General features: G+C 43.4%; 1 protein-coding gene across 3 annotated transcripts in view; it reads right to left on the minus strand.

The window, feature by feature from the left end:
- Window positions 1-2,243: 2,243 nt before the first annotated feature.
- GAN (gigaxonin) overlaps window positions 2,244-25,029 on the minus strand; it is a 48,148-nt gene continuing 25,362 nt past the window's right edge. For all 3 annotated transcript variants that reach the window (XM_043435340.1, XM_043435341.1, XM_043435342.1), the window contains 9 exons: window positions 23,044-23,394; window positions 21,368-21,585; window positions 21,033-21,154; window positions 17,845-17,957; window positions 16,205-16,354; window positions 15,163-15,299; window positions 14,775-14,903; window positions 7,266-7,375; window positions 2,244-7,143 (listed from right to left, as the gene is read on the minus strand). In XM_043435340.1, the coding sequence (XP_043291275.1) occupies window positions 6,962-7,143; window positions 7,266-7,375; window positions 14,775-14,903; window positions 15,163-15,299; window positions 16,205-16,354; window positions 17,845-17,957; window positions 21,033-21,154; window positions 21,368-21,585; window positions 23,044-23,394 (1,512 nt within the window). In that variant the 3' untranslated portion in view covers window positions 2,244-6,961. The remainder of the gene's footprint in view (window positions 7,144-7,265; window positions 7,376-14,774; window positions 14,904-15,162; window positions 15,300-16,204; window positions 16,355-17,844; window positions 17,958-21,032; window positions 21,155-21,367; window positions 21,586-23,043; window positions 23,395-25,029) is intronic.

Raw genomic sequence — 25,029 nt, forward strand, 5'->3', positions numbered from 1 at the left:
TATGCTTTCATCAAAGGTAAGATTCTTGGGAAACAGATTCATGAAAATACACCTATTAGATCCTTAAAACTGCTCCCACTAGCACCTTATAGAATATGAAGAACGGTTACCCCAAGCATCTGAACCCCAAACACTGGGTCAAATTACAGACAGACACGTTTTCCTATCTGCTGTGAATGACCACGGTGATGAAACCTACTATTTTACACAGCAGTGGTGCTTAAACACACTACTTTTCTATGCTATGAAAACAGAGCCTTGTAAAGATTCTTTAAAGTTCACGTCGAGTTTCAAGTAATCACTTTGCAGCAGCTCTAGGAGAATTATTGTTCCTCCTGATTAAAAGTAAAATGGAAACTACGCCTTAGAGAATTGTATTCCTCAAGGCCGCTTACTGCTTGCTTCCAGGCTTTTGTTAAAGGACAGAATGTGTTGAATTCTTCTCAATTGGCAGGGGATCAAGCACAACACTACATAATGAGGTAGCTGAGAACAGTTTTTCCTATAAACATGAAGAACAAGGGAATAAGTGCATGTGTGATTCTCATCCAATTAAACAGGAAACATGATGAAGCAAACTATTTGTATAGTCATCTTTGAACCAAGTTTCTCTGTGTAACCTGAAAAAGTGTAATTCAAGGTTCTAAGGTACACCTTGTAACTGATGAGTGAGAGGAATACAAATAAGGTACTTAAAAACTTCTACTGAAATGCTAAAAATGCAGTTATAATAAATATAATTCACCAACCAGAAAGATGAACCTATAGCCACTTGGGGTCTGAATTATTTGAAGTGGTGGTCACAGGAAGTGGCTAAGTCTTCCCCACATTATCTTATGCAGTGTGTACCCAGACCCTGAGGGCTGTCATGCCCTGCACCTTCTCTAATTCAAATCACAGTGATTTAAGAATTTGCAACAATTTTGTTGGGCCATGGGGACACCAATATCAAAATTAGCCCAAATTGCAGTTGAGTAGCAATTTTAGAAGATTATTTTTTCTCTCAACAGGAAAAAGAAAAGGCAACGGATATGTCTCACTAGCTAATTAAGCAATGTTATTAGATATTAAAACATTAGATATTAAATGTTATTAGAAATTAAAAGATACTTTTTCCTTGGAAGGAAAGCTATGACAAACCTAGACAGCATATTAAAAAGTGAAGACATCACTTTGCTGACAAAGGTCCATACAGTCAAAGCTATGGTTTTTCAAGTAGTCATGTATGGATGTGAGAGTTGGACTATAAAGAAAACTGAGCACTGAAGAATTGATGCTTTTGAACTGTGGTGTTGGAAAAGACTCTTGAGAGAGTCCTTTGGACTGCAAGGAGATCCAACCAGTCGATCTAAAGGAAATCAACCCTGAATATTCATTGGAAGGACTGATGCTGAAGTTCCAATACTTTGGCCACCTGATGCAAAGAGCCATCTCATTGGAAAAGACCCTGATGCTGGGTAAGAAGATTGAGGGCAGAAGGGGAAGGGGGCAAGAGAATGAGATAGGTGGTTAAAGAGCATCACCAACTCAATGGACATGAATTTGAACAAACTGATAGTAAAGGACAGGAAAGCCTGACGTGTTGCAGTCCATGGGGTTGCAAAGAGTCGGGCAAGACTTAGTGACTGAACAACAAATTAGATATTTAATTTCATAAGAAAGGGAAGGAGTTTAAAAGTCCTTCCACTTAGAGAACTTCAAAGGTAGAACTGAGCAAGAACTAACTTTCCTAAAGGGTACGAATCAGACCAGAGGAGATATAGTTATATGTGAGGTTCTCACATGTCACATATCACAATGTGACAAAGTTGAGACATGTTTAAAATTAAATAATAGAATTACCTCTGAAAAAATACAAAAATTTAGAAGTTTTACTAGGTGGTATGCCAAAAAAAAAAAAAAAAAAGAATAGATGAAGCCACCAGTTCAATAATCACTGGGACTTCACTGGCAACAGGCAGGGCCAACTCACCTGAGCTCATGTTCTCCTCAGATGTAAGCAGGTTTGTCACATTCCTCACCCTTGTAGCATAAACTTCTATCATTTCTGAACCAACCTCAAAAGATACTTCACGGATTACTAGAAAACTAGAAAAATGCTTTCCTCAACATTCTAAGACACAGTATCCTTTCCTTAAATGTGGTAAGGAAGTGAAGGGTAAGTGAAGCTTCAGCTTTTCAAAGTAAAAACAGCTTCTCTCTCAAACACAAATACTTATTACCTCTGCTCTTACGATATTTTAGTAAATTCTTAAATTTCCCACAGCTAACTGACAAAGAAAACCAAAGATCTTTCAGTTTATATCTGTGTAACTTGTAAAGGATATGTTTGGGAGTTTAAGTTACACTATAAGTGATTCTTATATGATTAAAATACTTGCCTGCCTATAACATTAAGTGATATTCTAATTGGCTGAACAGTGAAATGAGAGTCCACAGACTGGATTCCATGTTTTGGTTTCCATCCACATCTGAAGTAGGGAGTGAAGCTATATCTACTGGGATGCTTTCTGTCCACCAGAGACCACTGCACCTGTCACAGACATGTCAGGGTCAAAGAGTGTATTCTGGGAAGATCCTGCACCCCATATAAAAAGCAGTGAAAACAAAATTAAATGTGATAAGCATTATTAGGTATGCTGAGGATAGGGTCTCAAAAATCCTATGGAACAAACAGGGACCACAGAGCTGTGCATAATATAGGTCAGGCACTTTGCTTTTTTATTCTGTACAGGTTTCCAGCTCTATGTTAGCAGGCTGGCCCCTCTGTGTACAAAGCTTCTCATTTAAAAGTCCCATTTAAAAGCAAGTCACTTTCAATCCTGTGAAGAATGTCACTTGGATCGCAAGGACACTATAGTCATTGGTCATAATAAATGACTACCTACTGTGTGCTGAGCACTGGGATTAGCGGAAGACTAAGGTAGGGTCCCTCCCACGAGGAGTTTACAGGCTAGAGGGAGGGCAGTATTTCACCTGCCTCGCTGTGATGCTCCCCAGAAGCCCAAGCAGAATTCTGAGTAGGAGCTTTATCAACACTGGTGATTAAACCCAGGGTGGGCTTTTCTGTGCCAAGCGGGATCACTTCTCTCAGAGCCCACAGGGCAGTCCCTGAATCCAAGCAGCCTCACCCTTCCTTCCCTTCCACTGGGTGCTCTGTGAGGGGGTTCCAGCACCTTCAAAGTTGATGCAGTGCAAGTGCCACCTCATTCTTTCCCTGGACAGTTGCATGTCTTCATCTGACCACAGGCAGCCTCCTCTTGAATCAAGACAGCCAACATTCTAGAAGGTAATACTGTAGTGTTTTTAGAGCTCCTTGGAAAATTGCTGGGGATCCCTGGTCTGGCGCACCGTAGGAAGGACGCACCAGGCAGAAACCCGGTGGACCAAGGCAGCTACCACATTTCTCTAGAACCCTGCCCTGCTACCCTGAGCAACTGGAATGCTACAGCAAAGGAGCCCGGTCTTTACCACGTCAATACAAAGGATGTATCTCCGGTGCATCGCCCAGGGAACTCCCCGCTCGTAAAGGACAGAATGGCACTTCCAAAGCGTCGCTGAAGAGAGTGCCATCACTAAAGTGGTAGTGCAAGCTGAGAGGATCCTTCAAGACAAACAGTATACTGTCCAACAGCCCCCAAATATGCCTTTTCGGTTGCTGCACAGTTTGAAAAAAGCCTACTGTTAGCTATCAACTCCTGACGGCGATCAAAGAGTGGATTAATGAAAGAAATGGTGAATTTAGAAATTTCTTAGGCCAAATTTCTACAGTATACCAACTATGAGTTGGTAAGCACTGTTTTTACTATGCTAAAGAAAAGAAATGCAAATGCCAAGTAAAACTTACTACAAACTACAAATACATCAATATATTCACTCAACATGAGTTTAACACAGTAGTATAAGCTGAAGGGCCACAGGCTCAAGAATTTCTCTGAAGCACCAGGAGACAATAATATATGTAGTTTGGAATGACAATTCCAAAAGTAAACATATATAAACAGACTTACCAAATCACATCACACACACACACACACACACAAACACTCTCTCTCTCTCTCCCCCTCTCACACACATTTTTATGTCTCACAGGATATAAGCACTATCACAAAAAATTAAAAACTTCATTTTAAATTAAACACTTAAATCTTTGAAAAAAAACAAACAAACAATGTTTGGATGTATTAAACAAAGAAACAAACAAACCTACTTTAGACTGTAGCCTAGAAGAAATCCTTTCAATATTCACTTACTCTAACCTGAGACAACCTGGATAATGAAAATAAATTGCACTTCCCCCCAAGATATTGTATTTAAAATTTTAAGACCTTTAGCCACTAATTTCAGCATGTATCTGGTAAAAGTGCCTTCTGTTAAAAGAAGTATCAAAAATTTACCAAGAAAGGATGTTTCAAGGCGTAAGTGGATGGTTAAAACACAAACCTGCATGAAATGAGTTCAAATTTACTTCACAATACTAACATAACTGTGATTTACAAGAAAATCATGATTAATTTTGGAACATAATAAAATTAAATACATCCCGACACTTCAATGTAATATTTTTATATTTATATATAACAAAATAACAGTTTGGCACTTAGCAGCTTTTGTTGGTTATTGCATCCCATATTATGTGGCAAATTTACTTTTAGAAAACATTACCTAACTTCTGCAGCTACAGTGTCAACGAACTAAATAATAATAATAAAAAAACTTTTATAAAATGAATTGACCAAGTCATGCAGGCACTGATAGTATTGCAATAGGGATTCATTCACTCCTGAACAATGAACTGTCTCCTTGGAGAGGCCTGGCGTAGCCTGGAAATAACTTTAAACTTCAGAAATTAAAGAAAAGAGAATTGCTGACTGTCACGGCTTTAACAGGACATCGGTTACCACTTTAATGTACCTCAGTGGTGTCTTCTGGGTTCTGTTCTGTATGGGGCATTTTACCAAAGAAAACCCACTCTTTCGGCAGTTTCTTTCCCATAAAATTAACATCTAGTTTTACAAAGAAAGTTTTCTTTCTTTGCAGTGGCCATGTAGTTTGCCTTGATTAAAAGACATCCAAGACATCCTGGGGAAAGCGTGCAGACAACAGTTGAGTGGTACATGGTACAAAGCAAAGAGGCTGGCTTCGACGTACAGGTAAGATCTGCTATGTGAATGGCCTAGTGCCTCTGACAGAGAAGATAAAAACCCCGTGCCTCTGTGACCCATGTCTTCTGCCAGGATGGAGAGCGAATGTGCACACATAGCATTCTTCAGAATCCCCACAGGCAAGGCTGCTCAGCGACCTTTTCTAGCATTGGATTGACTTCTAACAAGTAGAAGAAAAAAAAAATGCACATAGGTCCCCCTTCTACTGTCCCTGCGTGGAAGAACACAAGTGATGTTTCATATGCATGTGAAAAGCATATGAACATTCTAGGCAGGAAGTTTCCAGAAGAAATTCCTATTCTCAAATTTATAACCAAAGGATACATTTATACATTTGTTAATATTTAAGACTAAATGCTGCTTCTTATAGCCATATACTAAGAGGGAGGGGAAAAAAAGCTGTAGAAAACAATTAGAAATAAAGACCTCTATATTGATTAGAAATCTGATATTGCATAAATTTCAAATGATAAAGTCATCAAGCACTTTGAAGTCCCTGGTTTCACATGAAAGTGGCATAATCCAAATGGAAAACAAAGTATCTTACAAGGTTAAGTGCCACTAAAGACAGACTTTTTTCCCCCATGGGAAGAGGGGTCAATGTGGGTTGACATGGAGATGAGAGAGGAAAGGATTAATTTGCTCTACTATGAACAGAATGAAATTAAGTTGAGGTAGTTTATTCTACCAGCCAAACTTTACTTGCTATGTAATTTGTCAGAAACTCGTACTAGTGAACGGCATTGAGAAAATTCTGCTACAAAGGCTAGATTCTTAACATGAATTCGCGTTCTAAGACATTTTCAAACCCTAGACAGTAGTAAACAAGACTTTGTGTGCTTTCAGGCAGATTTTTTTTTTTTAAGTTTTTGATCCCTATGTATTTTCTCTGGACTTCTTTTTTTTTTTTTTTGGTCATAGCAGACCTTTATTATTTGTCCGACTCGGGTCCTTCTTTTATAAAATCTCCTACTCACTAATGTCCTCAGATTTATAAAATGGTTCTGCTTAGTTGGAAAGGAAGAATGGCACTGCAGGAGGTCCTTCTCAACCCCAGACATGACAGCATGACGCATCTTCATCTGAATTAACACAGAAGCTACAACTTCCTTTAAAGTCACAGGAGGGCTGCCACCTGACTCCTTAATTTACTGACCCTTTAGATTACTAAGATAGAATGTCATACAAGAGAAATTTTATCTTAGTTTCGATTCATCATAATTTAGTTCAAAAAAGATTCTTAGGGTAGAGAACTAGTACACTGTTAAGTGGAGACTAACTGGCATTGAGTCCAAACTAACATTTTTAGGCACAAACCCTTAAATGGTTGGGCAGAGTTAGGCATAATATCTCCTTCCAAGTGCAGTGGAAAAGCAATCCTGGTATGTTTGGATATGTTGATTTGCATATACGGATTTTTTTTTTTTCCCCAACCAAAGCCAGGTACTTGAACACAGCGGTTAGTCACACATGAGATCCCCTCCGGGAAAATGCACCTTAGGGTTTTAACTTCCATATTTTACACGATTCCCACTTCCCTTTTCCTCGGACACTGCCTAGCCCCGGTTGGTCTAGGGACACACCTACAGGAGAAACGGATTCCCCACCTTGGTAGTTTTTTTTTTCAGTTTACGTGTTCTCCGGAACTAGAGCTGAAGCCCAGGCTTCGAAGCGTTAGAAAACCACCCGCGTTACCGCACGGAGGCCGGCGCGGGGCGAGGGGCCCCGCCGTCTGTCCCCTCGCGGAGCGTGGCGTCCGGCGCGAGGTCAGGAGCGGCGCGTCCCGCGGCCACGCGTCACGGCGAGTGCACGCGGATGCGGAAGAGGCCCTGCTGCAGCTGCAGGCGGAACAGCTTGCAGTTGGCGATGCGCAGGGCTGCGCACCCCGTGCGGCGCAGGTCGGAGGGCAGCAGGGGCTTGGTGTGGTGCCAGGTTCCCGTGCTCCTTTTGAACTCGCGCACGTAGTCGTAGTTGGTGCCTGCGCCCCGGGAGAACAAGCGGAGGTGACACACCCCCCTGGGGAGCCCGGGACCCCCGACCCCTCCCCCCATCCCCACCCCCGGGAAAGGGCTCCCATGAGATCACTCTTAACATGCTGACCCGTATCGAGATCTCCGATGACGTAGATACTGGCACCTATGGGGACGGCTCCATACACGAAAGAGGAACTGGCCGGGATGCATAAATTCTGGTCATTAAGATAGATCCACCTGAAAACAGAGGGAGAGGATGAAGGAGGCCAAGAGGGTGACCCATGACATCCGGGCAGGCTGAGATGACACAGCTCGGGGCGCCGCCAACAGGAGGAGGCACGACCCCCACACCCCTATCTTGGGGAAATGCTCATCTCCCTCCTGTCACTGAAGACTGAGTCGTGTCTGTTCCGGAAGGTGGCATGTATTGAATCACAGAGACTGCACTATCCAGTGTGCTTCTGTCCCTCAGCACAGTGCTTCTGAGAGTCACCCATGCTGTGGTTTCATCATTATCTCATTTCTTGTTATTTTAAGTAGGACTGCCCTACATGGATTGGAGAAGGAAATGGCAAACCACTCCAGTATTCTTGCCTGGAGAATCCCAGGGACGGGGGAGCCTGGTGGGCGGCTGTCTGTGGGGTCGCACAGAGTCGGACATGACTGAAGCGATTTAGCAGCAGCAGCAGCAGCAGCCCTACACGGTGTAGCAGAATTTGTCAACCATTGACCTGTTTAGGTTCATTTGGGCAGCCTCTAATGTCAACCTTCCCTTGTGGTTCAGCTGGTAAAGAGTCTGCCTGCAATGTGGGAGACCTGGGTTTGATCCCCTGGTCCGGAAGATCCCCTGGAGAAGGAAATGGCAAGCCATTCCAGTATTCTTGCCTGGAAAATTCCATGGACAGAGGAGCGGGACAGGCTGCAGTTCATGGAATCGCAGAGTTGGACACGACTGTGGGGTTAACTAACTTTCCCGTGTCTGGCTATTGTGAGTGAAGCTATTTTGGACATTAGAGGGCAAAGCTCTTTTGTGGGCTTATGCTACGGAATTGCTTGTTTATACGGTTAAAGGTATATTTCCTTTGATAAGAAAATGCCCACTGTTTTCCAGGGTGCTGTGTCCTTCTGCATGTCAATGAGCAACGTGTGAAAATTCCAGCTGCTGGTCATTTCTGCCTGCTCTTGGTACTGTCGGTCTTTTTTCACTTTAATGATGCTGAGCATCTCTGTGTGTGCTTACCGGACACTTTGTGTATCTACTTTGGTGAAATGTCTGCTCAAAGATCTGTTCATTTTTCAAACTGGGTTTTCTGTCTTACTGAATGTTAAGATTCTTTTTTATTTTACGGTTACAAGTCCTTTGTTGGATATGTACATCACAGATCCTTTTCCCCAGCATGTAGAGTGTCTTTTCATTATCTTAATGGGGGCTTTTGAGAACAGCAGTTTTTTAAGTTTGGTGAATTCCAGTTTATCATTTTTTTTCCCTTTTTATAGTTCATGCTTCCTATGTCCTTCTAGAAAATCTTTGCCTATTTCAAAGTTGCAAAAGTTTTTTAAATTAAAATTTCTGGAAGTTTTTCTTGTTTCAGTATTAACATTTAGGTATTATGATACATTTCAAGTTACCATTGGTATATGGTGTGCGGTATAAGAGTCAAGTCCTTTTTATCCTTATATCTAGGCATAGAGATAGCTAGTTTTCCCAGCATCATTTGCTAAAAAGACATTTCTTTCCCTGCTAAATTGCCTTGGCTCTTCTGCTGAAAATCAATTTAATAACCACGAAAAGGAGCCAGGGCTCCATGAAGAAGTGGCTGATTCCACAGCTGAGACAGAAAACACAAGATGAGCCTGGACCATCTTGTGCTGCTGTGGAGGAAGCATTTCAAAAAGGATGAGGTGTGTCAGAGGACACAGCCGACATGCAGCTCCTGACGGCCACAGCTGGAGCAACTGGAGCCACACAGGAAATGACAGTCCTGGATAGGTAACTCAGAGAATAAAATAAACATCCATGAGTCCATACTGATATAAATAAATGGCTCAATCCATTAAAAAAAAAAAAATAGGAAGGGACAGGTGTTCTTTACAGAATTCCAGCTAAAAAAAAAAAAAAAGAATTCCAGCTAACAAAGGGAGAAGGAATGAGGGAAGCAGAAAAATCACCAGGAGGCAAACACCATGGTTCTAACTTCTGTGACGCCAGTCCATCGAGGTTGCTCAATTAGTGGTGACAATTTAAGGAGAAATAGTATATTTGCATATTCTCAAATTATCTCTTCCAAGATATTCATGAATTACAAAGGGAGAAGCAGTGACTTTACAGTGGGGAAACCCCACAGATGGCACTTAACCAAGTCATCAAGATCAGCATCACCAGTAATGGGACCAAGCATCTCTCCCCCTGCCACCGGGCAGAGAAGGGCCCGGAAGCACTTATGAGGGGTCCCTACCCCAAACGCAGAACCTCAGCCTCATCATGGGACATCATCAGACAGACCCAGATGGAGAGACATCCTAGAAAAAACCATCCAATAACCTTTAAGGGTAAAAGATATTAGTGGATGAACGGGTGAAATTCAAATAAAGCCTGCAGTTTACTTAATAATACTGTACCAAAGTGAATACTACAGCGTGTAAGATGTTAACAGTAGGAGAAGCTGGGTGAATGGCTTAAGGGAACTCTATTTTTGCTACTTTTCTACAGGTCTAAAATTATTCCCAAATAAAAGCTTTTTGTTTTTTTTGCTTTAAGACAACACAAACTAGACTCTGCTATATAATAATGTTCACTTAAGTAAATTTGATCAATTCCCTTTCATAGCTAAAGGCATAGCCAGGTCAGAGCAGACCTCAGTTAGAGGAAATGTATGTAAGCCCTTTAGCACCACCAATGTCCAGGCCTCCACTCACTACCAGAGCACAGAAGATTACTTCACTACAAGCAGCGCTTTGTTTTTCCCAATGCACACTCTCTCCAGACTATTACAGAGTGGCACATTCCCTATTTTGAATCCCAAGAAATGTAGCAGCAGAATGTTGTCCAAGATCATGGAACTCAGAGGCCAAGCTGCTATAAAGTGAAGATCCGATTCCTCTAATATCTGAAAGCTGATTGGTATCAAGCAGTTTGTGGGACTGGGAATACACCTTGGCCCCTGCCTCTGAGCTGCCTCTAATAAATAGAAAAAGGGAAAAATCTAAGAGCTCTCCCTGTAAAGTGAAAATGGGTGATCGCTGACCTCACGTCTTATGGGCACTGGACCCACGGATGCTTGCACCTGAGGCTCAGCAAGTCTGAGCATGCCCACTGCCTGCAAAACGCTAGGAGCACCTCTTTGGAGTGCCAGAAGAGATCTCAGGTCCTCAATAGTGTCCTGCTCACAAAGCCCGGACATAATTAAGAATTACTCAACAAAAGAGCCAGATAAATAAGAACCCCTTCTAGGGGGACTAAACAATTAACAGAGGCCAACTCTGATGACTCAGATGATGGGATTATCTACCAGGCAGGGATGTGGACACAGCTAGCACAACGATGCTCAGTAAGCAAAAAAGGAAAACAGGCTTATGATGGAAAGATAGGAGACTGCGGCAGAGAAATTTTAAAAATCTAACATGCGACCTAAGGAAGGTAGAAAAGGAAAAACAAAATAAACCCAGGGTAAGTAAAAGGAAGGAAATAAGATAGACAAGAGGAGAAACCAATGAAACAATACACAATGGAGAAAATGAACACTGATGTGCAGGCTCTCTGAGAAGGTAAGTGCAATGCTAAGCTTTGTCAACAGAGGGCACTGGAGGGATTGCAAGGCTTGGGGAGTAAAGGGCTTCTCCCCTGGTGTTGGTGGTCTGCTCTGCGGTCTCCAGTGTGCAGGGGACCCGGAGGAGCTCACCTGTGCGGAGGTGCTCTGCTAGCCAGCAAGCAGCTTCCGGCGCACCAGCTCTGGCCCCGGCGTCCCAGGGCTCTGCCGAATCCTGGGCCACTGCACCCCCTCCCCCACAGAGGTGAATCCCAGCCCTGCAGGGTGGGGAGCAAACTTCCAAGTTTGTTCCTTCCTGGGACACTTTCCCTTGGTCCTAAAGGCTGCCACTGCACTTGTTTCTTGGCTATTTCTGTTTTCATCAGCGTCTCCTCTCACAGGTTAGCAGTTAACTCCTCCTGCTAGTTAATCATTCGGTCGGTGACCACCTAACCACCTGTTTAAGTTTATGGAAAGCTGACGGCTATTTTCCAAACTGCAGCTGACTCTTCTACTTGTTCTAAGTGAATTAAGTGGGGATGTGATGGGGCTCCACCCTCGCACTTTCGAGTCTTTGATGGTGGCACTGAGGTCTGCACGTTCCTCAGGATGCAGTTCTCTACCTTGGCAGGGGAGGAACGTTCCGGTGACTTCCACTTAACTCTTGCTCCCATAATGGTCCCTGACCCGCACGTCAGAGAACCATATGGGGATGTGGCCAGTGGTCAGAGATGTCTATCCAAGTATACGTTCATCAAAAGATGAAGCTGACAGGTCTTGACTTCAGAGAAGAGTTAACATGATTTATCTGTTAAAAACGTGAAGGGGAGGGCACGTGGGCTGACCAAATGCACAGAGGCAGTAAGACACAGGATGGCCGTAAGAAGTGAGCCGCACTCCAGAAGAGAGTGGAAACGGCCAAACACTTCTCAGCCTCAGATCACAGAGTGCCCCGAGGAGGAGGCTAAATACTAATGTCTTTACTTGGTAAGCAAGGGGTAACTAGGAAGAACCTCCATCTGAATGGAATGACCAAAGGCAGATTAGTCTTTCAAAAGCACAAGCAGGTGAAATGTATTAGAGAGACTGGTTAGAAGGCTAAGGACACCGCACGTATGACAGTGAACTCGCTGGAGTCGTGGCAGAGAAATAAAGGTGGCTGTGTGTGAAAAACACTACAGAGTTTAAAAAAATAAGATTTGGCAACTCATGAGATGTGAAGCGTAAGAGAGAATCAAAGATGACTTTTAAAGAAATATAGACCACTGGGAGGATGACAGTACTAGTCTAGTACAGTACCAGAAGTAGGAATGCAAATAACAGAAGTGGATACATTTGTCTTTCTGGATATGAAGTTGTTACTGTCACTCGGTATAAATAAGGGCAATTTTTTTGTTTTTTATTTTGCTTTCCTTCAAACAGTTTTGCTTTTAGTCAGAAACACAGAAAATAGTAAGATGTGGCATTTTTCCAGGAAACTTTTAACCTAAAAATAGAGAACAAAGACAGGAAAGACAAGAGATTACTTAAAAACAATAAATGGTCTTCAATCTAAGGCAGGTTGCTCATTTGGCAGCAGCTTCCAAAGTATGCAAATACCACACACTTGGGAACATCTGAGCTATAAAGAAAGAAACTACTCATAGATGTTTTCCCCCTTCTATAGGTTTTCATGGGAAAGACTAAGTTTTTAAGGCACTACTGTGTGGTAGCTGAACTGGTGGTCTCTGAGGCCAGAATGCCCGAGTTCAAATGCCAGCTCTGCCACACGCTGCCTGTGTGTTTTGGGGCACATGACTCAACCTCTCTGTGTTTTGATTTCCTCATATGCAAGACAGGAATGAAAAGAGTACTTGTATTTCAGAGGGCTGTTTTGAAGATTAAATGTGTTAAATGAGGTAATATATGGCACTTAGTGTTACATGTTTGTGTTTAGCTTTATCTAAACAAGAGTCCTGTATATTGACAACAGAAATCAAGCTTTCTTCATTCTATTTGTGAACAAACACTGAAGAACTTGAATATAAGCAAACTACAGATAAGTGAATTTTATTGGGAAGTACTTTAAATAGCAATGAAAAAGTAACAGTCATGTTTAACAATTACGAATGAAAGCAAGTAATACTCTTATTGAAAGTGAAAAGTGAAAGTGAAATCGCTCAGTCGTGTCCAACTCTTTGTGACCCCATGGACTGGAGCCTACCAGGCTCCTCCATCCATGGAATTTTCCAGGCAAGAATACTGGAGTGGGTTGCCATTTCCTTCTCCAGGGGATCTACGCAATCCAGGGATCGAACCCACGTCTCCCACATGGCAGGCAGACACTACCATCTGAGCCAACTGGGAAGCCCGATATTCTTATTACTAAATACTCCGCAAATAGGAGACAACCTGAGAGAAATCTAAAGGTTCTAATGATGATGGCATATCAAGGCAGACTGAAAACTTCACAGCCAGCTTCAAGTCCTATACAATCAAAACAGGAACAGAAAATGGTAAAACCATAAGCAACCTTGATTACCCCAGCAAGTGAGATACAGCTCTCTAGCTCACATTATCCAAACAGTAATCCAGTCATTATGAGAAAGGCTTATATCAATATTTTATCAGAAACCAAATATACTAACCCCTGCTTGTTAATGAACTTGGGCAACTTTTTTTTTTTTTTTTTCTGGGGGGGCAACTATTTTGAGATTCATTTGGAAAGGAAATTCATATACTACTTTGTATTGTGAACAGTCAGCCCTCATTGTAACACATATGGAAGACAGGTGTAGAAAAGTCTTTGAAATTCTGCCCCTGTCCCGACCATAGTAGCAAGCATTCTCAAATTGCTCTCACACTTTGTCTAGTAGACTTTCATAAGATTGTCTGCCCCCAGTAACTGAAGGGAAAAAAACAAACAAATAGGCTATGCAAACATCATAAAATTAAAATACATTAATAAAGAACATACATATTTCTAAAATCTTGGCAACTGTGCACTGTTTACCCTAAAATAATATGAGATTAAACATTATATTCTGGCACCCCCTTCTGGCAACACGATCAAAATGCTATTACAAGATTAGCACAGCAACTTCCCTATAGGATCTGAACATAATTTTCTGCAAGAAAAACGCTGTTCAGTGGTTATAATAGAACGTGTGAGAGGAGCGAAGTGAGGGGGACTGGACGGATGCTGCCCACTCCACCTCACATGTGTGGCAGCCCGTCAGATGATTTAAGAATCTCTGATACCACATTTACTGAGTGTCTGATACAGGCCAGGTGTGAGGCCAGAAGCTAGGACCCAAAGCTGAGCTGGAACCCGCCCTGAAGGAGCTTCAGCTCACAGTCACAATCTGAAAAAGACAGGCATGGGATCACAGACTGAGGAGCCTAACTCAGACTGGGAGACACGAGAAGGCCTTCTCTCGGTGGTGATCATTAAGCTGAGTTCTGAAGAAGCCAAGTTAACTGGATAAACGTGAGAAGGGAAGTTTTAGGCAAAAGGAAAAGTACGAAAGCACGGAGCTAAGACAATGATACCATGTTTTGGAGGGAAAATGTCACCCAGTGGGACTCAAGTGAAGCCCCTGGGTGGAACAGGAGCAGAAAGAATACACACAGGTCATATCACAAAAGGCCATGAGTTAAGGAGTTTAAACTTTCTCCTAAAAGCTATCAGAAGTGTCAAGGTCTGCTCTACACTTCAGAAACATTTTTCTCTGGCTTTCCTATGAGTTACCAAGACTTCTGAAGTCACTAAATAAATATCCAGTATGCATTAGATATAAATATATGAGTTCAGTGGAATAATTTGAAAGCAAAACTAAATGAAGCTAAGACATGCCTTTGAAAGCATAAAGAGAAAGTTGCAGAAGCCACACGAAACCATTCATAAATACCTTTTAAACTCATCGTGGTAGAACTCCGACTTGCAAGTTACCATCTCGCCCCCCTGGATGTCCTCGCGACTTCTGACTCCCCCAAATACATACAGTTCCATGGCGACTCCACAGGCCACTGCTCCAAACCTGAAAGGCCACATAATGCATACATACTAAGCATTGGATTCATCAATATATCTCAGGACTTGATTCCCTAATTCCTCTTTTGCTTGTTTTAGCTCTGCGACATTCAGTGCTTCACAAATACGTGAGTTTTCCTTTTTCAGGGAGTGGATTATTCATTTAGTGTTATATGAACCAAATGGCAAGTCAAATAGAAGATCCGTTCAAAAGAAGGGAGAAGCGAAAGCCAGGCGAACGGGGCTCTGCATCCCCGTTCTCTCACCTTCTCTCTTTCAGGGGACAGATGGCGGTCCACTGCTGGGTCCGGGGGTCATAGCATTCCACAGACTCGAAGAGTTTCCCATAGGACCCTCCACCCATGGCATAGATTTTCTTTTTCATAGCTGCATAGCAGCCAATCTGGAACGAGGAAGCAACAGTGGGGGAGGCAACATTTATCATTAAAAGTTGGCTGAGTCAACACCAGCTTGGCTGGAACCCTGGGAGATGTTTGGAAAAGGGTCTGACGGTAGGAGTCTGGTGCCTTCCCATATTACAACAGAGGCTTTCAAAAATGGGAAGAGCATGGGTAATACACATACCATCCTCAGGGAAGGATTAGCTCCACCTAACCTACTCCACTAAGTGAGATAAGCACCCAAGCCTTGCTTTTAAAGCTTTCCAGGCTCTCTTCTTTCACCACTCTTTGAAGAGTCCAAGATGCAGAGTCCACAGAGCAAGATGTCACTCAACTCCTGCCCCAGATTAAGTCAGCTGGAAGAGCACACACAGTGAGCGATTGTGTTACCAGTGAGTCCCAGCACCAAGGTGTGAAATACCCAGGGCGCTAGAAAGGCTCTGGCCTGCTGATGAAATGCCCGTCTCCACCAGGCAACAGAAATACAGGCCCTGAACAGCTAATGGGAGCCCTCTGTTTTCATTCTTCTCAGAAACCAATGGCAGTTCTTTACCTCTGGATCAATGGGTTAACGTTTCCTCCCAAGCGATCACGACGATTAAGAAAGCAGGTTTGGGAGATCTGATTACGCCTAGGTTAGTGCCATCACGGAGTATTTATCAGGTGAGGGCCGCAGACACAGCAGAGCTGCCCAGAGCCCACTGCCCCCGTGAACTCTCTCACACAGCTCCCCAGCTTGGTATGTGACTGGCAATAGTGAAGGCAAGAAGCTACCAGCAAAGACAGACTTCTGTAATGTTAATGCTTTAACACTATCAATTGCATTAGAAGGCATCCGTGGGAAATGAGGAAATAGTAACTTTAAAATCCAGTGTGTGAATTAGTTATCACAAGGTACAGTTCTCACCTTTCTAACCATGGTCAAATCAGGTTGCTTTGTCCAGGTTTTAGAATAAATATCATAACATTCCATTGAAATTAGCTCTTTTTCACCATCTTCTCCTCCTAAAACGTATAGCATGCCATCTATCTCCACAATTCCAAAATTATGTCTTGCCTGAAAAACAATAAAGAGTTTTGTAGACAAAAGGCCGACTATCATATTGAAAGCTGATAATCATAAATTTAATACAAATGACAGATATTATTCCATTCCTGCAAAGAAATACCAGACTCAGAACTGTGTCTCTCCAACAGTTCTGCTTTCCCCAGAAGCTCACTTTTCTATCACGAGAGACAGAGAACCCAAGTCCAGGAATTTCCTGGAACAAGGGAATTTCACACGAGGTGGATTCACTGGCAAAATACTTACCTTTCGCTCGTCAGCTCATGACAAGAAAAAGAACAATTACCGCCTGGTTCCATACAATGATTCTTGTTCAGCAGTGGGCAGTAGTGGCTCCCAGCTGACATGTGAAATTGTGTAAGAGCCCCAGCAACAGGCTTGCCCGTGGCGGGGAGGGGTGGGGTACGGGCCTGCATGAAGGCTGCCCGCGGTGTGACACGCACCCACTCACAGCACTGACCACTGAGACAGAAGCCCCTGCCATCCAAAAGTCTGTGCGAACAATTTAAAAAGGCCTAGTGCTAAGATCATGGCATCTGGTCCCATCACTTCATGGCAAATAGATGGGGAAACAGTGGAAACAGTGTCAGACTTTATTTTTTTGGGCTCCAAAATCACTGCAGACGGTGATTGCAGCCATGAAATTAGAAGATGCTTACTCCTTGGAAGGGAAGTTATGACCAACCTAGACAGCATGTTAAAAAGCAGAGACATTACTTTGCCAACAAAGGTCTGTCTGGTCAAGGCTATGGTTTTTCCAGTGGTCATGTATGGATGTGAGAGTTGGACTGTGAGGAAAGCTGAGTGCTGAAAAATTGATGCTTTTGAACTATGGTGTTGGAGAAGACTCTTGAGAGTCCCTTGGACTGCAAGGAGTTCCAACCAGTCCATCCTAAAGGAGATCAGTCCTGGGTGTTCATTGGAAGGACTGATGCTGAAGCTGAAACTCCAATACTTTGGCCACCTCATGTGAAGAGTTGACCCACTGGAAAAGACCTTGATGCTGGGAGGGATTGGGGGCAGGAGGAGGAGGGGACGACAGAGGATGAGATGGCTGGATGGCATCACCGACTCGATGGGCATGAGTTTGAGTAGACTCCAGGAGTTGGTGACGGACAGGGAGGCCTGGCGTGCTGCAATTCATGGGGTTGCAAAGAGTCGGACACGACTGAGCGACTGAACTGAGTGTGTGAGGAGGGCTGATGTGGTATGAAGAAACAGAAAGCAAGGGAGGTGAAAGGGGAGCTGAGGGCCAGTGGGGAGGCCTCGCTGAGGAGGAGGCGGGCAGTGTGCCACGTGGGTACCTGGCAAAGGGCTGAAGCAAGCATGTTCCCAGGAGGCGGGGTGGAGGGAACGAGCACATCAGGTGGGCATCTTGGCAGGGCCGCTGTCTCTGTCATTACGTCAAAGGCAGAAGCAAACAAAAGTGCTAATAGGGGTAAAAAGAAACACCAAACAATAAAAAGCAAGGCTTTGTTCACCTCGTTCATCGGTGGCAGTGCGGTCCACGTATTTGTATCTGGGTCGTACTTTTCTCCTGAGCTCAGGGTCTGCTTGTTTTCATCTTGGCCCCCAAATACAAACAAAAACCCTTCTGAAAAAATCAAAGGAGACACACAAGGAAGTTGAAGCGTAAGTTTTCAATACCCACCCCCAGGCAAATGCAAATGCTGTGAAGGCAGAGACAGTACGTGGAGACACCTTCTTTGATGACAAGCGATTGGAGATCTTTGTCACACTTCACTCAATCCTTGATGACACAGTTAATCTGTCAGTCACTCCAACCATTTCACTTCACTCAGAATCTCTGAGCAGATTCCCACTTCCCTGTGGCTTAAAAGGAAAACCAACACCAGCCCACCCAGTCATCAAGTGACTCTAAGTTACCTCAGTTTGTCTGTTCTGTTCCCCAGCCCGTATTTTAAAATAAAATAGGTTTCTTAGAGGAGAAGCAGCCAAAGAGATACTATGCTAAAACGGAAGGGAAATGTAGGCTGGAGAGGTTACCATGCATGGAAACCATTTTGCTCTGAGGGCATTAGCAACGTGGGAAAAACGCAAGCTTTCTCTTAATGGCTGTGAGGGCATGAAGAAGGTAGACATCTAAATCGCAGGCCCACAGAGAGTGTGGTTTCTGGCAGGAAAGCCTCTCCGAAGTTCTAACCCTCAGGACGCAGGCCAACCAGAATGAGAAGCCAAGTTTAAATCTCCTTGCTTATCTAAGAAATCTCAAAATTTGAATTTGATTTACAGTAATTACAAATTAGTGTTTTTAGGCAACTGGCAGAAACAAATGCAAAACTTCTATGGAAGACAGTACCTTTATCTAAGTTTTAGAATCTAACATTCCAAGATTTTAAATCATTAAAGTTTTCCTACAAATGATTTTTAATAAAATGATCAGCACCCAGCCAAAGATACTCAGGTAAACAAAGGAACTAGACTCTACAAAGATGAAGCAGTAGAAACAGACAATAGGAAGTAACCTAGAAAAAGACTGCAAATTTCAAATGTTAGAGTAATGAGAGATGACAAAACAAAAATGCTCACTATGTTATTTAAAGATAACTCTATATGAAGGGACGGTAGAAGTGACATAGCAGGTTTGAAAAAAAGAAAATTCTAGAGGGAAAAAAAAGATTAAATAGATTGAATAAAACATTCAATGGATGGATTTAATGGCAGATTCATCACAAAGAAAACAAAACAAAAAGAAGGCAGGAGGCAGGGGATGGAGTAAAAGGTCTAGCCGTGTTTAATCTGACTTCCAAAAGCAGAGGGACAGAGGAGAATGAGCAAGGACAACATTTGAAGACATAATAAATAAAAATTTTCCAGATTTGATGAAAGGCCAACCTTCAGAGTCAAGATGCCCAACAATCCCCAAATACGGTAAAATTTCAAATAAAATGTTCACCTAATACTGAAATGACAGGGGAAAAAAGACCAAAAAAATAAAAAATAAAAAAAAAAAACCACCTTAAATATAGTCCAGAGAAAAGACAGAGTTTTATATCTGACAACTGACTTAACAACTAGGAATAACAGAGGCCAGCAGAAAAATATCTTCAGTGTGCTGAACAATCATAGAGGCCAACCTAAGATTCTATACCCAGCAAACATATCCTTTAAGGACGAAGGCAAAATAATGACATCTTTAGACAGATCTTAGAGTCTGCCATCATTAGACCCACGTTAAAGGAAATTCAGAAGGATGAACTTCAGAGAGAAGGAAAATGATCCCAGATGGAAAGTTTGAGGAGTAAGAGGGAAAAAACAAAGAAGTTGGTAAATATGTGGATAAATCTAAATGACTACTACCTATGTATTCTACTAGGTAGAATACATACCTAGGTATGTATATAACATAGATTAACAGAATACATATACATGTAAACATTTACTTGTAAATAACCATGTATTTTAATACTGTAAAACTGTGGAACATGAAAAATAGCATATAAATGTACTGATTAACTCTAGACTTTTTTAACAATACAGGCTGAGGATGCTAATGTAACTTTCAAAAGGACACAGACATAGAATATAACTTCTAATCTGGTAGAGAGGGAAAAAATTGAATGACAAAAAAAGCCAATCAAGTTTTTTTTGAAAGAAGGCAGGAAAAGAAGAAACATGCAATAGGCTGGACACACAGGAACTACTCAGTCATGTCACAACTTTGGTCAATGTGACTGGAGACAACTCCTCTCCTCACTGTTTCATGTTTCTGAGACAACCACCCCTCCAGGAAACCTGAAAGTTAGTGATACAGGGACCTTTGTGGTAGGTGTGCATGTGCGAAAATTATGCACAACTATACACATTATGGGAGGAGAATTTAAGGAAGGTAAGTCTGAGAAAAAGAGCAGAGAAATCAGATCCACGTTCTGTTGCCTACACCACTCCATTTGGCTGACTAGTAACGAAAACATCAGTAATTGTGGAACCTATGATTTCATTTCTATTCCACAGCTTTAGCCGTATCTACAATATAGTACAGTGTAGAAGAGCTTAAAAATGTTAACGTAATGTTAGTGGGCAAACAGAGACTATGAAAGAAGAGTTCCAGGAAGACTGCTGACAATAGTTAGAACGAAGTGAAATGGCACCTGTGAGATGAAGTCAGCAAGGTAGTGAGAATTTCCAATAATGTTCCAAACTTGCAAAGGTTAATTAAAACATAGTTTCTATAGTAAAGTAACTTTAAGCCAGAACTAATTTAGGTAATATTTTCTCAAGTCTCCTATGAAATGCCTGCTCTTACATGACACTTTTACTTTGGATGTGTGTTACATGCTGTGACTCTAGAGTGCCGGACTCTCCAAAATGGGGCACTAGCACGGCTCAAGGAAATCTGCATCTCAGATATGATCATCCGGCCAGTGGGTGCTAAGAGTCACTCGGTCCTGCTCTTCTAGCAATTAAGTCATCCAATAAAAATGCTCCGCTACTGATGTCTTAAAAACAGCTACGTATTTAAGACTTGGGAACAGTAAGGACTGGTCAGAAGACACTCTTCTTAACACAATCTTGACAGCTAGAGCCACGCTAAACATGTCCCCATAGAGGGGCAATATCTTTAAAAGGTTCTGAGTCATCCTGCACAACACTGAAATTGCATCTCACTTGATCTTGTGTTTAAGTGAAGCAGATGAGGGCACGGTACCTGCTGATAGGACCCCGTGGTTGATTCTCGGCATGCTCAGAGGGGCCAGTTCGATCCACAGCTGCCGATTGGGGTCGTAAAGGGGGCACATACATCGCATCGCTGCCGTTGGCTTCCGCGAACTAAGAGGAGGCAGACGATCAGTTAATATGTTTATATTCTGCTTAGAATAACCACGACGAGTTTTACTGCTCTCAAGAATGTTTCAAACATTTAACAACAACAACAAAAATCGATCGCTATTTAGGCTTTAGATACTGAGAACTGTTCTGAGTTCTTGTGCACATGGCAATCTCTCTTCCCTTACTCAGACCACAGCTCACGGCCACACTTACACTCTCTCCTCTCCACCCACGGTCACGATGCACTCCGAGTAGCCGCGGGGCTTGAAGCTGGCCAGCATGGCCTCCCCCTGCTGCGGCTGGCTGAGGGGGATGTTGCTGCATTCCTTGACGATCTCGCGGACCAAGGGCTCGTTGAGCATCTGCTCCCGTAAGTAGCTCGAGTCCAACCCTGAAACCCACAGCGCTGACATGACATCCTTCATGTGGACCTGCAGAGCAGGGCGGAAGCACGGGGAGGAGAAAGGGAGAGTATGCATTTAGAAGGCACATTTTTCGGCTCATAGAAAACTACAGTTGTTGACAGGTGAGATGATCAACAGGCAAGGAGTAAGGGCCAGTGCTGCTTGAATGTGTGAGGCGGCCCCTTTCCTTTCTACTTCCTCTGGCCTTGATAAACAAGAGTTTAACTTAAAACATCGTCACTTCAGATTCGTATCTGCTGGGCCACTGCAAGTCTCAAGAAGCTTCCACCACACCCTACAGGGCTCCCACCGCAACAGGAGAACCTACAAGAACTCTGCCACGATTTGCTTTACCTCACTAACTTGGGTGTGCTATGAGTGTATCCCATTTATACAAATAATAGTTACCGGAAGAGCTTGATACAATATGTCAACTAGATAATGAAAATGTACCAACATTAAAATTGTAAGGAAAATCTGAAAAAGCCCAAGTTTCAAAAACAAAAATCGTGACAACTATGTCATCATTTCTTTGGGAATAACTACTAAAAATGACCTAACATGTATAATATGAATTGTATGCCTTTCATGCTCAATCATTAAATTTGAACCAAATGACTAGAGCACTCTACATATGTAAGGTGACCAGTTTTTCTGGGCTTTGGAATCATCATTTTAAGGTACACTCTTCTACACCCTGAGCAATGAAGGCCCGCAGTCCTTACAGCGTCAAGCTGGCATTAACCAAAGGATGAAGAACCGCCTTTTCTTTCCCAGCAGCCACTCCACCTTTGGCATCCTCATGGCTTTAAGGCAAGAAGAGGGTCAGAGAGAAGCTAGTTCAGTGGTGTTGGCAAGTTGGAAACTCTTCTTTCCTCTTTCCTAAGCTACCCACCCACCCACGTGGAAAACAGAACACTGACTGTAGCAACTGAGCGGAGACTAAGAATGCGGTTTCCACGTGGACACAGCTTATGGACCTACAGAATTTAAAAATACAAGCTAATCGTCAACACGTAAATCAAGGGTTACTAAGAACAATTAACAACGCAATTATGCATTCTGAAAGCCTCTCCAAAGTGTTATATATTTATTTTGGAGCTAGCCTCTAGAACATACACATGAGATTCAAAGCCCTGTGATGTAAAGGCTAAGGCACCCTCCCTGAATGTGTTAACGGTCTCAAACCTGATATCCTCTAACACATTTCCCATTAAAAACAACATGCGAAGGATGTCAAGTCACTCTTAAGTGTTAATATTTTCATTGCTATATGATGAGTTACACTCACTCTGGTAGACAGATCAGAAAAAAACCAACCACTTTAGAGAGCCTATGGGAAGATGTTTTACAGGTCATGGTTTAGATCACAACTCTGCACGTTTGTCAAGTTGGAGGAGAAAGATAAAACATGTAACACTGGGGTGAAGAATACACAAACAGAACGAGCAGGTGGAACGTCCGAGTCAGAGCATGCCGAGGCACCTTTCTTAACTCTGTGTCGTGCGCGATCCAGCGGATGACCGCCTCGAACACGTATCTCTCGTTGCCGACGTTCAGCTTCTCGAGGGAGATCACCTCCTTGAGCTTCTGGGGGCTCAGCTCGAGGAACTCCTCGGAGCCGCTGACGTCCCGGAAGTGGGTCTCCAGGTACTCGGTGGCCAGGTAGTGCACGTGGTGCAGGCAGTAGTGCAGCGCGAAGTCCCGGATGCCAATGCAGTTCTCGGCGGCGATGCAGCCCTCCAGGAAGGCGCAGCACAGCGCCTTGAGGTCCGTCAGCAGCAGCAGGTCGGCCGCCTGCACCACGTCCTGGATGGTGTCCTCACTCAGCCGGATCTGCGGGGCCAGCACAGGCAGTTTACATCTGAGGGGTGCATCTAGAGCCCACACCACTCATCTAGCAGGCCAGACCACGGGAGCTCCCCTTCTGGAGGTCAAAGACCTCCAGACTGGGGATTGGCAGATTTCACACGGCTCCGCTTTGCTTTCAAGAGCGGACAGAGGGCCCAGGGCACCTGGGGACGACACAGACCCTGCGTGGCTGGTCAGCTTCTCCCAGTCCTTGCCTCGCTTTACCCACACGAACCACCAACAGCCCTTCTGCGTGAACTGTCCATGGTGCTCACGCTCAACTCTGAGGAAAACCTAACATGACTGAAATGCTTATCAGGAAGTGGCAAGTTCTGCAATTCTACAGTAAACAGAAAGGGATTTCTATAAATGCAAACACTTCAACTAATGAAAATCTTTCCTCCAAATAAATTAGGGTCCCTCCTTGTGCCAAATGGTATATGAAAGATACCATGTGGCCCCGCTGAAGAGAGGGAGAGCCACACTGCCTGAGGGGCTGCCTTCTGGACCCCAAACACCGCACTCGGTATGAAAGATACCATCTGGCCTCAAAGCTACCTTTTGGAATAAATCCCCCCAAAGTTCCATTGCGAACATTTACTTTTCCTTAATTTTCTTCAGTTTTCTGATTGATGCATCTCCCTCCACCCCCTTCACAGTTTTTCTATGCTACGGTGAGGCAACATAAAGACACAGGCCCCTAAAATACTGCCATGATCACAAACAGTCCAGAGTCTCCCAAGGAATGGGTGCTTATCCTCCACAAGGAAACATGAAGGAGGGATCTCACACTGAAGTGTAGCAAGAAACATTTTACCATGATTCGAGATGCACACGTTTGGTACCACAGGTAAGTAAGGTTTCAAGTTTCAAATGCAAGCCTGAACATGGACATGCTCTAACTGGCTTCTAACCTCTCATAACTGTCGCTGAATTGATTTTACACGTTAGGTAAGAGTTGGGTCCTATGTCTGGTTTTGTGATGCTACACAGCATCACCAGTATTTTAAGGGCTGTCCCCAAATGGATTTAAGTGCATTTATTTTAAATAATCACACACATAACCTTACTTCCACACACTCACCACCCAGTGTTTAGAGAAAAGAGAAAGTGGTAACATCATGAAATGAGATAGAAAGCTTCAAAGAGGATGACAGTCACCGAGTGTGATTCTGAACAGAACGAACGTTGAGAGAAAAGCAAGCACTGCACTCAGAATACTTATGCAGGAGACAGAGACTTCACAGGAGAAAAGTCAGAAGAAGACTGAGGAGAAGGAAGGAGAGAGAGCAGGACACGCGCCCTTCAGAGGAGCAGAGAGAAAACGCACTCCAGGAACCAGGCATCAAGTGCATCAGCACCCCCCTAATTCAAACCCAGATCGCTGAGTCTTCATGCGCCCCTTTAAGCCACATGAAGAGCGGGGTACCGGGGGGGGGGGGGCGGTCAGCGGAGGGCAAAGAAAAGGGAAGGATCCCTAGCCACTGACCACTTCCTTCCTTGGGTTTTGTGAAATCCCCAGAAATGTAAGGGTACAGAGAGTAAAGGGGAGTGAGCAGGAAAGAATGAGGCGGGACAGGACCGAGGCATCGAGAAGACAATGCAGGTGCCCATCACCTG

This window comes from Cervus canadensis, chromosome 18 (assembly GCF_019320065.1).
Source record: "Cervus canadensis isolate Bull #8, Minnesota chromosome 18, ASM1932006v1, whole genome shotgun sequence".
Lineage (NCBI taxonomy): Eukaryota > Metazoa > Chordata > Mammalia > Artiodactyla > Cervidae > Cervus > Cervus canadensis.